Source organism: Nematostella vectensis, chromosome 1 (assembly GCF_932526225.1).
Source record: "Nematostella vectensis chromosome 1, jaNemVect1.1, whole genome shotgun sequence".
In the NCBI taxonomy this organism is placed as follows: domain Eukaryota; kingdom Metazoa; phylum Cnidaria; class Anthozoa; order Actiniaria; family Edwardsiidae; genus Nematostella; species Nematostella vectensis.
This window is the reverse complement of record NC_064034.1, coordinates 2,765,180-2,781,022: the sequence shown is the minus strand read 5'-3', so window position 1 is coordinate 2,781,022 and position 15,843 is coordinate 2,765,180. Positions and strand designations below refer to the sequence as shown.

The following is a 15,843-nucleotide window of genomic DNA, read 5'->3' as shown; positions in this document are numbered from 1 at the left end:
GCGCGCTATTCACCCCCTTTTTCCACATTATTCACATAGGGCGGATGTCTATGACTCCACTGTCCCAGCGCGCTATTCACCCCCTTTTTCCACGTTATTCACAAAGGGCGGATATGTCTATGACTCCCCTCCCCCTCCCCCTCCCGAGCTATTTACAAGGGAGGATTAGCGCTACAAATGAAAAAAAAATAAAAAAAAAATAGAATAAGTTCATATAAAGTTCTGTAAAATGTTGCTGGGCGTTTGTAAAGGTGCAAGTAATAAACGCATGCAGAGGCGAACTGGGAATGAGAACGAAGGCAAAAATGCACGAATTTGAAACATATAACAGACAGATAACCAATGTAAACCACAGAATCGCGCTGATAAAACTGTGAGTTAGCAATCATAAGCTCGTTATTCACAAAGAGAATATATCTATGGTCTTTCCTCCCCCCCTTTTCCCGCTATTCTCAAAGAGGATATATCTATGGTATTACCCCCCCTCCCCCTGCTATTCAGAAAGAGGATATATCTATGGCCTTACCCCCCTTCCCCCGCTATCCACAAAGGGAGAATATATCTATGCTCTTACCTCCCCCCAATTCCCCACTATTCTCAAAGAAAGGATATATCTATGGTCTTACCTCCCCCCTTTCCCCGCTATTCACAAAGGGAGGATACATCTATGGTTTACCTCCCCCCATTTCCCCGCTATCCACAAAGAGAGGATATATCTATGGTCTTTCCCCCCCCTTTCCCCGCTATTCTCAAAGAGAAGATATATCTATGGTCTTACCTCCCCCCTTTTCACAAAGGGAGGATGTATCTATGGTCTTACCCCCCCCCCCCCTTTCCCCGCTACTCACAAAGGGAGGATATATCTATGGTCTTACCTCCCCCCCTTTCCGCTCTATTCACAAAGGGAGGATATATCTCCCTTCCCTCCTATTTACAAAGGGAAGGATATGTCTAAGATATTGTCCACTGTTCTGGGGCGCTATTCACAAAGAGAGGATGTATCTATATTTTTACCTCCCCCCTATCACCGTTATTCACAACGGGCGGATATGTCTATGATCCATCCCCCCTGCCTGTCCCTCGTTATTCCCATAGCGCGGAATGAGTCATTTTCTTTATTATCCATATTCTTTATTTAAATAACTTTAAAGGACTAGATCAAAATTAAAAATAAAGCTTAGATTCAATCATATAATTATTACGTTTTCACCCATTTTGTTTGTTCGTGAGTTTTAACTTATTTGTTAAAAAAAAATTGTTCACGACAAACTGGCCCCATGCCCTAAATAAGCATGCTAGCGCTGGTATGCTCTAGGCGGTGAAGCTTTGGATTCGAGGAGTTTGCTTATTAGTTAGCATGATCGAGGCTCTAAGACCAGGGTATTAAAAAGCCTGTTACATACATATTTGTATTTTTAAAACCTTGCAATGCCCCATTTTCATGGAAGTGTCATGTGATAACGGTTGGGGCATCCCTTCCCGTGAGTGCTTGCAGGTCGGAAATCCGAAGAGCGATGTCGACCAGTGGTCTCAGCATAACCTGAAACATAACAATGCAATTAGCGTTCACAGAAATACGTTAAGTGAGCCTGAAAACGCGACAGCATAAGTGCAAGTGATCGCGAAAATTTCTCTCTCAATCGCTTTTACTTGTACCCAGTGCACCCCTCCCTGCTAGTTCCAGGCCTGTTGGTGGACCACCAATTATTCTGCCTTTCGTAACTTGCGTAGGCGTAAGGTACCTGAGCATCCAGCATGTGTTTCGTCACATCCGGTTCATAGCTTTCGATGTAGACCCGGATGGTAGCTCCGACACTTCCGGTTCCGCTCAGCCGATATACGATGCGAGAGCCGTCAGTGAATATCACACACACTCCCTGTGTAAGGAGATAATGCGTCAATTTACATTTTGACTTTTTTAACTAATTACTATTTTCCATTAAATAACTAAACTTCTTATCACTTATCCTTATTATAAATTGAACAAAAAAGTTTGCAAAAATATGTCGGCAAACAAACTCAAATCTGTCCAAGCCTCGCTTCCCCGTTCAAATTCTACAGGACCTCCATTATCTTGAAACTAGCCCATTCGTTCCGACAACGCTCTATTTTGCAAGAAAACCCCTGGCTGGGGGGGGGGGGGGGGGGAGGCCGACCATGTAAGCAAAATAGGGAGCTATGTCAGAAGAATGAAAATGAACGCACCTGCTTCTGGCTGATGCTGCCATCAATGGGGTCTGTGTATGAGAAATCATCCATTTTCTGCACAGTGTAACTTTTCTGGTATTTTCCCTCCCCTCCCGTGTAGGTTTTCCCGATCAGTGCCCCCTCTGAAGCTTGCTGTCGGAGGTTGTCATTCATTCGATTGGCTGCCTGGTTATCTACATTTTCGTAATCATACCTGCATTCAATAAATAAGAAGGATGATATTTGCTACGAAGTGAAGGTATAAATGCGGGTATAAATGACCCTCAATTGATGATGATACCGAAAAATAAAACAAAATTGACCCATTCGATTGGCTGCCTGGTTATCTACATTTTCGTAATCATACCTGCATTCAATAAATAAGAAGGATGATATTTGCTACGAAGTGAAGGTATAAATGCGGGTATAAATGACCCTCAATTGATGATGATACCGAAAAATAAAACAAAATTGACCCAGCCTACCCGACCACCAGGACGAATGCAATGTTAGATTATTTTTACAAAAACAACATGATTTGCAATTGTGCACTTAAATAGTACCTGGTAAAGAAGTTCCTGCCATTTTTTGACCAGAAATCTTTCAAGACCTCAGCCACAGACATCTTACGATTGGCGAGAATAGATAACCAGGCTGATGAGAAGCAACAGCTTGAGTATTATCATTTGCATCCCCCCCCCCCCCTCACACACACACACACACTCTAATGATAATGTTACACGGTACTATGACGCTGCAATTCATACACATGATATGTTATTAATAACTATTTTATACAACAATCATAGCTTTATTCCTTTTCTGAATTGATCCTGTTGCTTTAGTTTATTTAAGTATTGAAAAAAGCTTTGAACTGTAGTTTTCGAAAATATTAAATTATCCCTAGACTATTTGATGGTTTAGTGATTAGATGGATCCGTTATTTGTAGTATGAAATGAAGGGCACACTTATTCTTAACTTTATTCTACACTGAAACTTGTATTGATTTTCTTTTACACTGAAAGATTTGTTATAATTTTTATCACGTTGGTTACAGCTATGTTCTTGGGTGCCTCTATCTGTGAAGAGGTGTGTGCATGACCCTTTACCACCAAATAATTGGGTCACTTCTTATCGAATGATCACCAAATGCTATAATTAGTTTTCATAAAAAAATAAAAAAACATGACTGTGCACCCCCTTACAGCAAATCCTGGGTTACGTGCCCGGCGAAGTCAAAGTATAACATACAAGAGAACTTACCTAAAAATGCCCACACACCGTCCTTCTCACGGATGTGGTCTGAACCAGTCCCAAAACTCTCCTCTCCACAGAGACATAGACGGCCTGCATCCATCAAGTTGCCAAAGAACTTCCAGCCTTAAATAAACAAACAAAAACATGTGAGAGGAGAAACCCCCTGCGGTCACAAAAGAAACACGAAATTTCACATAAAACTTAAATCCGGGCTAAGTTCCAGTCCCCTAAAACACGCTTGACACGCTTTAGATTTGTTGGGTGTATTGCTAGGTATAAAGCTTTCCATACGTGTCCAAAGATGGACATCATGCACAGAGGTTTCATTAGGCAGACAGGGCCTAATGAAACACCTGATGCCTATTGAATATTGATACATTTTTTTTATGTTTTTGCCCCCAAAAATATTTATCTTACAGCTTAGGTCTAACCTAGTGTAGACAGCATTTTTTCCATGTGCTGTTTAAAATGAAGGTTAAGAGAAACACTATTACTAGATTTAAGAAACGTTGATAAATTTAAAACTCCAATCTAAATATACCAAATGTTTAATGAGATAATGAAGTAGTGTACAGTCCTGTTTCAATAAATACTGTAAGATGACTGTTTATCAAATTACATAACCCCCTCCTCCCTTCTTAACCTAATGTATTCACCCCTGGAAACCAAGGAATTTATCATTTCACTGTTTAACTCACAAAGAAATGGGAACAACACTGTTGAAACTTGTAGCAAGTTGGGAAGCAGAGCTAAGCATCTGATGTGGCCCTTGTTGTCAAAACAATGAGAAACGGATGGTCCACTATCACCACAAGCACTAACAAAGTTATCAAATTCATTTTCTAGCAAAACTGTAAGTTAGAAAAACTTACAGTTAAAAATCAGGATTTCAAAGAATGTCCCCCACAACTCCTTTCTCATTACTACCTGATGTGCCTTACCTGTTGGAGTTTCAAAGTACTCAATGCCTAGCTTCTGTGCCACTCTGTCTAATGCAGCACTGGTTGGCATACTTCTTGCAAAACCCTTGATGCCAGTTTTCACAAAGTAAGGGATGCTTTTGTAGTTTTCCCCAATCACTGCCACAGAGTCAGAAGGTGTGACAAAAAAACCGTTATGGCCAAGTATCATGTTACGGTCCTGAATAAAAAAAAAGAAAAAGACATCAACAGCTTGAATAAATATTAATTTCAAACAAGATCAGACCAGATTTTGAAACAAAATAATATATGAGTTTGTGACTTTTTTGCTAAAATGTGATTGATCCATCATGAAAAGCCTGTATGTCTACAGATTCTCAGACCAGGTTTTGCAACAAAAGTAGATGATTGTTTCCTGATGATAAGACCCAAATCCTTGTGACAACCAGCTTATGCAGGTGAGTTGCCAACTAGAGGGTCTCCATCTTGCTATCTGAGAGTGAATTATATTGTACTGCTGAAATGTCACCCCTGGTAATATTAAAACAGTTTTTAACAAGGTAAAGTATGGTAATTACCCCATCACCATCAAAGGCAGCTCCTAGACCATGCTCTCCTTTTTTCATGATGTTGACCAGGTCAGCAGCATACGTGAGATTGGGGTCAGGGTGGTGGCCTTAAATTCAGAAAAGGTACGGCTTGAGTTTTGGTCATTTCTACAGACAGCAAAAACTAATCTAGTATGTAGCAAGAGGAGGGGTTTTCGAAAAAGGAGAGACAGCTGATTTTGAGTCATTCATACAAATACTTTTATAAGTCTAAAACAAATTGCAACCACTACCTTTTGCATGCTAAAGGTTTCAGTAGAAAGCACAGGGTCGGTATAAGTGCTTATATTTCTTTCTTTCTCTTTATTTCGGGCGTGGATAGGTTGCTCATCTCCTTTACTAGGTAAATGCTTCATTTTATTTTTTAATCTTTTGCACCACAGTGAGCCTAACAAAAACAGCATATTTTTTGCTACACTTGCATAGCAACAAACTTAGGAAATTCTTCAAATACTGGTCTACCATAACTCAACCCTGTGGGACTTGAGCTGTTACAAAAACAAAAATAAATGAAGCAGCTACACAGATACCTCCAAAGTCTTCCAATGGAACACAATTTACCACAGAGGATTCAGAGGCTCCCAGCTCCCCACAAACTATCCTCTTGACATAGGGACCCGTGACTGAAATAAACAAACAATAAATGAACAAATAGACCCGTAGTAACGATGGGATTCTAGGCATGGGTGAGCCAAATACAAAAAATCTTTATCATATCTGCCTCTGACCACACCCCAATATTAGTGATGATCACCATTTGCAAGACATCTGATACCATCTACATACATACTACATACGTACGTACGTACGTACGTACGTACGTACGTACGTACCTACATACATACATACATACATACATACATACATACATACATACATACATACATACATACATACATACATACATACATACATACATACATACATACATACATACATACATACATACATACATACATACATACATACATACATACATACATACATACATACATACATACATACATACATACATACATACATACATACATACATACATACATACATACATACATACATACATACATACATACATACATACATACATACATACATACATACATACATACATACATACATACATACATACATACATACATACATACATACATACATACATACATACATACATACATACATACATACATACATACATACATACATACATACATACATACATACATACATACATACATACATACATACATACATACATACATACATACATACATACATACATACATACATACATACATACATACATACATACATACATACATACATACATACATACATACATACATACATACATACATACATACATACATACATACATACATACATACATACATACATACATACATACATACATACATACATACATACATACATACATACATACATACATACATACATACATACATACATACATACATACATACATACATACATACATACATACATACATACATACATACATACATACATACATACATACATACATACATACATACATACATACATACATACATACATACATACATACATACATACATACATACATACATACATACATACATACATACATACATACATACATACATACATACATACATACATACATACATACATACATACATACATACATATACAGAATTTCATCTTGACTTCAAAATACAGTCAAGAAAATCTGCATATAATTATTTGCTTCCCTTTGTTTACCAAGTAAAAAAGAATAGGTCAAGTTTGTAAATCTTTCCAGCTGATTCTTAGTAATGCTGCTTGTATGAAAACAAGGCAAACCAACATTCCGCCTAAGACAATACATCACTGTAAAACATTCAAGGCAAACCAACATTCAGCCTAAGACAATACATCCTGTAAAACATTCAAGGCAAACAAACATTCAGCCTAAGACAATACATCACTGTAAAACATTCAAGGCAAACCAACATTCAACTTAAGACAATACATCACTGTAAAACATTCAAGGCAAACCAACATTCAGCCTAAGACAATACATCACTGCAAAACATAATGAACCCAAAAGACATGGAGTATTGAACATGAGGATTAAAAAGGTTTTTATTATATAACCAAGAGTTAAAGTTAATCTTTTTAACCAGGAAATATTAAAAAAGGTCAATGTCATGTGAAAACATCAAGCATGCAAGGGAAAATTAATTACTGCTTAAAGATAAGTAAAATCTTTGCTTTTTACAAGTTGCCAAAAATTTAAAAATAATGTAAAGAGTTACTTTTTGTTTCGTTATTCTTGACACTTGTCATGATAATTAAGAACTTATTGACATGAACCTCAGGAAACCAGTATCTTTTCTGGGACCCAAGAATGCAGTTAAAGGTACAAAGGACATACTGTTTCCGTTGGTCCCAGTCAATAAGCGAACCATTATTGATGACACTTTCTCTTCAGTCGACAGTCGGTCACAAAGTTTAACTTAGCCAGCTGTTTAATTACCAAAAACATGCAAGCTTCCACAAGAGTAAAAGACCTTACCCCCATGCATGGAATCTATTAGAATATTCATCCCTGGTTTTCCATCTTGTCCACCAAGAAATTGCTTCAGTAAGTCAAAATCAAAGATTTCTTTCATAAGAGCGACATAATCATCAACAGAATCTCTGATGTTGACAGTGAAGTTTCGACCATCAATGTCCCAGCTCTGGGTTCCAAGGGCTGTGAGGTCTGCGGTTATATCTGTGCAAATCTTGTACTGGGACATAGTCTTGGTCAATTCGAAAATGTGGTTGGTAACCCCTTCAGGAGCAGGACCTACAAAAGGCAACAATGACTAAATAAATAAATAAATAAACTTGGGAAGCAAATCCCCTTGTAGTTAGAATGCTGCAATTACAATAGAGCACAACTTTGGTAAGGTCAGAAGCAACTAATATTGAAATGCACAACTCATGTCTGATCAAAGAGCACAGACCAAAGGACCCTCGAAGCTAATATAAAAACCATCAACTCTAATCAAATTTATTGGAACTAACAAATCGAATACAGAACAAAGAGATGAGAGGCAGATGCACTAAAAAGCAATGCTCTGCCAAGTGCACTTAATGCTCCCATGGTCACCTATGGTAGATTAGTTAATAATCTACCAGAAGGACAATAGGAGCATTTTACATACCATTTTCTCTGTCATTAAAAAATTAAATAAAAGCACTACCAAAGTTCAGCATCTACAGTACTAAGAGGAGGAGCAGACATTTGGCAAATAGAGCAGTAAATACTAGTAAACTTTAGATGGAAAAACTCACAATAAACTAAGTGATAATTTAAGTAATTTCAGCAGGTTTTAGCCAATAACAAACTTTTTATTGAACAAATTTCATGTAGTAAGGCTTTATAAACATTAAAAAATATATCAAAATAAAAACAGTGCCATAAATACGGGCTGTTTTAAAGCCCATTTTTTATGAACATTGCTCCACCTTTTTGCTAATTAAAAAGAAACCTTTTCTTTTGTAGTTTGATCAATGTCATAAATGGAATGCACTTGAAATTCTCTTTAAGATGCTGTCCTTTTATAGAAAGAGGAAAAGAAATGTGAACAGACGGGAGTGATAAGCAGCGTTAGAATTTTTTTCGACAACAGAAAACACAAAACGTCGAATTACGTCGAGCCTTTTTTGTCTTTTTTTGCCCTTTTTGCCTTTTTTGCCTTATTTTGCCATCCAGCTCTCTCTGCATTTTCATTGTGCTTTTTATGCAGTATGAAGTGTTTTTCTATCTATTTAAGCGTTTTTTTTATCCCTAGACAATATCAACCAGCTGTTACGAATATTAGCAAAATCTAAAACAAGTGCAAATAATAGATATACTTTTTTAGACGTAATTTCGGAAAAAGGAATGGTTGCTGGCAGCCTGTTGGTATAATTTGATGCCCAGAACTCCTTGGGTATTTGTCTACTTTCAGTTCTTGCTTCTCATCTTCTTATGCAAGACAAGAATTTGCCCTGTTTGAGTTTGAATATTGCAAACTTAAAAGCAAGGAGAACTTTACATTCTATAACGAAAATAATTATAGAAGGCTAAATTGTCCAATGATAGAGCTCCCATAATCTGAATTATAAAAATATTTAGAAAAATAGTATGACTATTTTTAAAAACTACGATAATCAAACTTTTATATCCCAAATTCCGGATACGTATAACGCAATACTTAAGAAATAGCAGTAAATCTAAAACGAAATGTCAAGAAATTCCTTGTTGAGCCAGGCTTGCGCAACACTGTGCCAAAGCCATATCCTTCCCCTTACATTTTTTATTATTTTGTAATTTTTCCATCATATGAATTTAATTTTAGAAAGGTATTAAGCAATGACCTGGCCAACCTCTTTTCAGCAGCTACTAGGTGCTATAAAGTGCTCATGATCATATACTGTAACCATAGCCTCTTCTACTTAAGTGGGTACTTGTCTCAGTTTTGAGGGTGTATAAAATAATAGAGGAAATACTGTATGCTTGTCCACCATATAATGTGGACATTATTCTGAACCCCTCTGTCTAATAAAAACTAAAAATATGATATCCAAATTTAAAGTAAACATTTTCCTTTTTAAAAAACTTTACACTGCATACAACTCTGGAAAAAAGTAAAAGAAATGTTGATTTCTTGGCTTTATGTGGTTTTATTTATACAAGGGTATTTTGTTTTAGAGAAGTGTAAACAATGCTACTATTGTTATGTTGGAATAACTGCTACAGGTAAGTCTATGCCCATCTAATTGTTAACCTGGGGACTCAGATACCATTAATGGAAAAGGGGCCCTTTAGCCCTCCTTGGGTGATTTTGCTTACAGACATTTAAAAACCTCATTCCTTATCTTGGCAGACGAAGTTAAGTCTAGAAATGTTATTCATGGAGTCATTGGAAAAAATGCTACTCGTAGCGAAGTGCGGATAAATTCCGAAACTTAAATTATAAAAGCAAGAAGGTGTGGGAGCTAATTCAGCAAGCATGCATGCACGAAATAAACACAGAATTTGGTGCAAAGTCAGCAGTAGTAGGGGGAAGTGGGAATGGCTTACCAGTGGCATTTCATAAGTGTGTTGACCACATGATATATGTGAAAGTTGAATTGATAACAAACAGACTTCGAAGCGAAACTTTTCATTCAGATAGCTATTTATAGAATGTGGCTTGATTTATTATTGCCAATAAGGCAGGAATTAACCTAACTATCACCACCTTCAAAGAATTCAACTACGGCCCCCATGATTGTTTTTGACATGGTTTGGAAAACCGCTGACAATAATTCACAGGCTTTTTCCCTAAAATGTTTGTTTTGATTGGCCAAGAGTTGTGGTATTAGAAAAGTTATGATTGGCTATGGGTTACATATGAGTCAATGATTATTAGTGATACAACCCCGCTAACCACAAATAGTCCTGAAAAGCTTCGCTAAACATGACTTAAAAACACAATATAACATTATATTATCAAAACTTGTATCATGTTAAGGCATACCTACCCCCATTGCTAGTATTGTATTTAACACCAAAATCACCATTAGGGCCGCCAGGGTTATGACTGGCTGTGAGGATTATACCACCTTTGAGAAAAAAAGGACTGTTAAAAAAACTGTCACAACATGGGTTGGATAAAGAAAAGGCAGGTTGCGTAGATTATTCAACACCAGTAAAAAGCCCTGTATAATTCAGTTTAAAAAACAATAAAGAAAGCCTTTAAGTTATGCTAGTCCCTTATTATCCACACCCTTTTTAATACCTGTGTTTGTACTGCGCTATTCAAGCCTGGAATGCCAGTAGTTTTGTCGATGTGTTTTTGCGTAAAAACTATAAGTTTTGGCGTCACAACAGCATGTTGTCAAGGCGAGCTTTGAATGTTGTTAGGTAAAAGGAAAGTGGAATTTTAGTGGGCTGTCTGATTTTCTTTGGTGATGCGATGATGATGATGGTGATGCAAAAACACATTTTGAGCTATTTTGGGATTTAGTGTTAGAACATTTTTATGACTAGTTGAAGTAAGAAGTCAAACCTAGAAGACTCTAGAATTCTGTTGACAATAAACCAAACTCAAGTTAAAGTTGAATACAGCCAATATTTTTTGTTGGTTTAGGGTAGGTGCAAATTGTATTGTATTAATTTTGCGCAAAACTCTGTCCAAATTATAACGGCCAATGAACAACTTACTTTGAACTTGTTTAAATAGCCAATATCCCGAACATGCAACAATAGTCAATATCCTGGGATAATAAATTATCGCTGAGTCAAACCACACGTAGCCCAGGCTCTGTCAATGAGTAATTTGAACCGACCGGCTGATTGAAGTTGTTACTTTATGCAAGTATTCTTCCATAAAAATGTTATAAATTCATGTGTTATAAATTCAATAATTAGTGTTCTTAATTATTACCAAGAGAACAACCTGGTTTGTATGTTTGGTCTTTCTTATTCATTGGCTCCATTTTACAATTTCTCAACAGGCACATAAAAAAAATGAGTTGTGACGTCATAACCATTTGTTTCCATACAAAACTCTTCGACAAAACTGCTGGCATTCCACGTACAACTGGATAGCACAGTACACTCTTGCACAAAAGCACTGAAGCATCAAGAGTAGATCTAGTAGATTGATGGCTACAGGCCTGTTCCTATGTAAAAACTGGGAGTCTCCCGCAAAAAAAGTGAGAGATGCATACCTGTCAACACTCCTGCATTATTAGGCAGGAGTCTCAAGATTTTGGAACCCATCTCCCGCTCTCCTGTGTTGAGCACCAAATCTCCCGCTTTTTTAGCGATTTTTATCGCTTCCGAAAAATTATTCTATAGAAAATCATCATTTTGCCTATTTTCTATTAAAATATTTTAAAACAATTATTCCCTTGCGTAGCGTAATTTATCTAACACCCTCGTGAGATCTACAAGTAAATTTGTTCATGAGAGCTTTCTATAGAGCAAATGCCTGCAAGGTTAAACCCACCCCTCCCCTCAAAAAATTAATATACCCCACCCCTCCCCCAAATTTTTTTTCAAGCCTTGAGATTTTCAGAGGTTGACAGGTATAGATTTTGCAAGTATGTTCTCCCCTCTCCACCCACAATCTCCCAATGCCCCGTATAAGATTGTGTTAATTGATGACTTATAGCAAGAGGTGGTTTACCCTGTGCTTTTATCTTCCTGATAACACAAGAAACGGCTGGTGTAGAGACTATTCCATTCTGTCCAATGACCAGCTCTCCGATCTGAATTTAGAGCAAAACACAAAAGAATGCAATTTCATTTATTACTGGTCAATGACAACAAGAAGAGCTGACAATAAGTGACAGGGAATGTCTAGCAATCAAAGCTTACAAGGACTGCCTTGCATAAATATTTGACGTAATATTTTCATATATCCCAAAGCAAAGGCAATATAATACCTCATTCGCCGCTGCCATTCGTACGATTGTTTGAACTGCATCTCTCATGAAAAACCTTCCATCGCCACCAACAACAAGCGTGCAACCTTTACGATCTTTCGCTGGAATCGCGTCTAAAATAGCTTGGATAAAGTTTTCCGTGTAGTTGGTTTGCTGGAAGACTGAGACAGGCTTACGGAGCCCTGAGGTTCCTGGCTTTTGGTCCTCAAAAGGGCTGGTTTGTACAACAGAAACGGCGACCATCTTAGAAAAACGTTATCCAGGCCTTGTCTTGGAACAATGTTATCCAGGCCTGGCGACGTGCTTATATGCATGGAAATGTCTTACCTACCCTACCCCCCTTATGACAAAATATAGCCTGAAAAAAGTTGTTATGAAAAGACAGAAAAATGTCAAACTAGTAACTGCTTTCTGATTACCGAATCTAGCGATTGGAGGTATCCTCTTAGATATAGAAGACTTGGAAAAAGGGATATTTTAACATTTAACGAGGGTAAACCCGTTCCAGAATGTGCAATACTTTTTCGGTAGGGAGGGGTAGGAACGTTGTTGATAGCTAAGTGGCCTGCTGAAGCCACTTAATTTTGACGTGATACGTGGCACAAAATCTTCCTTAAAAGTAGTACTTGTTCCAGTTCATAACGCAAAATGATTCTTACGCCTCACGAGTTCCATGCGAGTCAACATGCACTTTTGGGTATTTCTTTCGAATAGCTCTCATATGCTACTCTTGATCTTTCGCTATATTTCGCGTAACCTGTGGAAGGATTCTTGCTACCTTTCAGCCTATTACCACGGGCAAACCAGACGAAATGTTCGTGTATCGAATATTATCTTTAATTTGTGTATTGAATATATCTGTTATAAAGCAATTTATTAGGTGTTGTCGTAGGTTCCGTTCTAGCGGTGAGTCACTAGCCGAGATCAATCTCGTTCTCAGAGCCCACGTACCTTTGTGCCAGCGGCAAGGTACAAGACTCTCTAACTATAATCACGTCTGGCGACGTGCTTATATGCATGGAAATGTCTTACCTACCCTACCCCCCTTATGACAAAATATAGCCTGAAAAAAGTTGTTATGAAAAGACAGAAAAATGTCAAACTAGTAACTGCTTTCTGATTACCGAATCTAGCGATTGGAGGTTTCCTCTTAGATATGGTAGACTTGGAAAAAGGGATATTTTAACATTTAACGAAGGTAAACTCGTTCCAGAATGTGCAATACTTTTTTCGTTAGGGAGGGGTAGGAACGTTGTTGATACCCCTTATGACAAAATATAGCCTGAAAAAAGTTGTTATGAAAAGACAGAAAAATGTCATTCGTTCCAGAATGTGCAATACTTTTTTCGTTAGGGAGGGGTAGGAACGTTGTTGATACCCCTTATGACAAAATATAGCCTGAAAAAAGTTGTTATGAAAAGACAGAAAAATGTCAAACTAGTAACTGCTTTCTGATTACCGAATCTAGCGATTGGAGGTATCCTCTTAGATATAGTAGACTTGGAAAAAGGGATATTTTAACATTGAACGAGGGTAAACTCGTTCCAGAATGTGCAATACTTTTTTCGGTAGGGAGGGGTAGGAACGTTGTTGATAGCTAAGTGGCCTGCTGAAGCCACTTAATTTCGACGTGATACGTGGCACAAAATCTTCCTTAAAAGTAGTACTTGTTCCAGTTCATAACGCAAAATGATTCTTACGCCTCACGAGTTCCATGCGAGTCAACATGCACTTTTGGGTATTTCTTTCGAATAGCTCTCATATGCTACTCTTGATCTTTCGCTATATTTCGCGTAACCTGTGGAAGGATTCTTGCTACCTTTCAGCCTATTACCACGGGCAAACCAGACGAAATGTTCGTGTATCGAATATTATCTTTAATTTGTGTATTGAATATATCTGTTATAAAGCAATTTATTAAAGGTGTTGTCGTAGGTTCCGTTCTAGCGGTGAGTCACTAGCCGAGATCAATCTCGTTCTCAGAGCCCACGTACCTTTGTGCCAGCGGCAAGGTACAAGACTCTAAATAATTTTTTTCATCAACAGAATCTGTTGGTTCCGGTTTTACTGCGCATGTCCAAACAAAATAGCGACCGCTCTGTCGGAGGGAGGCTACACTTGTCCAGGACCCGAAACGACCCCAGGACCCGAAACGATCCCAGGACCCGAAACGATCCCAGGACCCGAAACGATTGCAGGACCAAAACGATCCCAGGACCCGAAATGATCCCCAAAACTACCTCAAATGATCCTGGGACCCGAAACGATACCGAGGAGTCCCAAATGGTAGGCAAGGCCCTGACTCACGACGACGTCAAACGCATGAGCGCCGAGGAGGTGAGGAAGTACCAGAGGCGTTACGAGACCGCTATAGCCAGCCGGACTACAGACGCCCTGGCAGACAGCTTTCTGATGCTTACGACCAAGCTAGTAGGCATGGCGCTGACAGTGTGGTCGATCTTCACAATGACCTAGTGTCCGACTACATCGTCAACAACGAGCTCCGCATATTGTGCGGAAGCCTGGCTCTACGCCGCGGTCGTTTGATGGCTTTAGCCGCCGGGGCGTTACACATAGCGCGTCATGTGGACTGTCGTGCCGACACCGGAACGGGAAGCGCTGACGCGCGGAGCCAACGCGAGGTAGCAGCCGCGGACAGTGTCGAGCCCGCCATCCCAGAGTAGACGCTCATTTGAAAGCTCGCCACTTCTCCTACCACTTGGTACCAAGTACTTGGTTTCAAGTAGTTGACACCGCGTGTTTGCACGTCGACGCAGATGGAGGAACCTCAAGGAAGTACTAGTGCCCAGCCTGACGAACAACTTGCTCAAGAACTTGCCCAAGAACCTGGCAAACAGCATCAAGAACCTGCACGTACGCCTGTGGCTGCCGCCCCGAATCACGAGCCCCGAACCGCCCGCGACCCGACCTCACCCTGGACGAGTCGAAGCCGGAAGGCGCTTGGCAAAGTGGAACCGAATCAACAGAGCGAAGAAAGAGTCGCTTCGTGTCGCCGCTGCGCAGCAGCTGCCGGTGACCCCGGGGCCGAGCGAGCCGCAGCCGGGACGGCGCTTGCGCGCCGACGATGCCGCCTCCGGAACGGAAAGCGCTGGCATGCCTTCGGCACACACACCTGCCCCGGAGAGCAACTCTGCCTGGTCGGCCAGCTCGGTCATCGGGCTCGCTGGTCTTCTAGTGTCATTGATCGGCCTCTACACACGTAGGCGGGAGCTAGCTGCCGCGTTCACGCGCACACCAGCTGTTAACCAACGAGCTACCAATCCGCACGCAGCGGCCGACGGCGGGACTCCGCCCGCAAGGCCGCCGCTGGCGGCCGCACAGCAGACCAAGGAGCGCGCTCCGGCGACAGCGCTTCGCGCTCCGGCGACAGCGCTTCGCGCTCCCGGGTCTCGGCTGT

General features: G+C 39.6%; 1 protein-coding gene across 2 annotated transcripts; it reads right to left on the bottom strand.

The window, feature by feature from the left end:
* Positions 1–1,114: 1,114 nt before the first annotated feature.
* On the bottom strand, positions 1,115–12,867 carry LOC5509830 (phosphoglucomutase-1). 2 transcript variants are annotated; one of them, XM_001630274.3, is made up of 12 exons: positions 12,426–12,867; positions 12,167–12,248; positions 10,515–10,595; positions 7,531–7,806; positions 5,504–5,596; positions 4,944–5,041; positions 4,387–4,585; positions 3,452–3,568; positions 2,751–2,841; positions 2,206–2,401; positions 1,743–1,877; positions 1,115–1,540 (listed from the first exon to the last, which is right to left on the bottom strand). In XM_001630274.3, the coding sequence occupies exons 1-12, from the start codon at positions 12,666–12,668 to the stop codon at positions 1,451–1,453; spliced, it is 1,701 nt and encodes a 566-aa protein (XP_001630324.1). In that variant the 5' UTR covers positions 12,669–12,867; the 3' UTR covers positions 1,115–1,450. The 2 variants fall into 2 exon arrangements, with proteins under 2 accessions (XP_001630324.1, XP_032234658.1); XM_032378767.2 differs by lacking the exons at positions 1,115–1,540; positions 1,743–1,877; positions 2,206–2,401 and adding an exon at positions 2,415–2,554.
* Between the last annotated feature and the right edge of the window lie 2,976 nt (positions 12,868–15,843).

What these genes read in the sequence shown, in the direction of transcription:
- LOC5509830 (XM_001630274.3), bottom strand. Translation starts at nt 12,668, where the DNA reads ATGGTCGCCGTTTCTGTTGTACAAACCAGCCCTTTTGAGGACCAAAAG. An exon ending in CAGGAAGATAAAAGCACAGG is followed by an intron (nt 10,596 to 12,166) that starts GTAAACCACCTC and finishes TTTTTCTCAAAG; the next exon opens with GTGGTATAATCCTCACAGCC. An exon ending in CTGCCTTTGATGGTGATGGG is followed by an intron (nt 4,586 to 4,943) that starts GTAATTACCATA and finishes TTTTTTATTCAG; the next exon opens with GACCGTAACATGATACTTGG.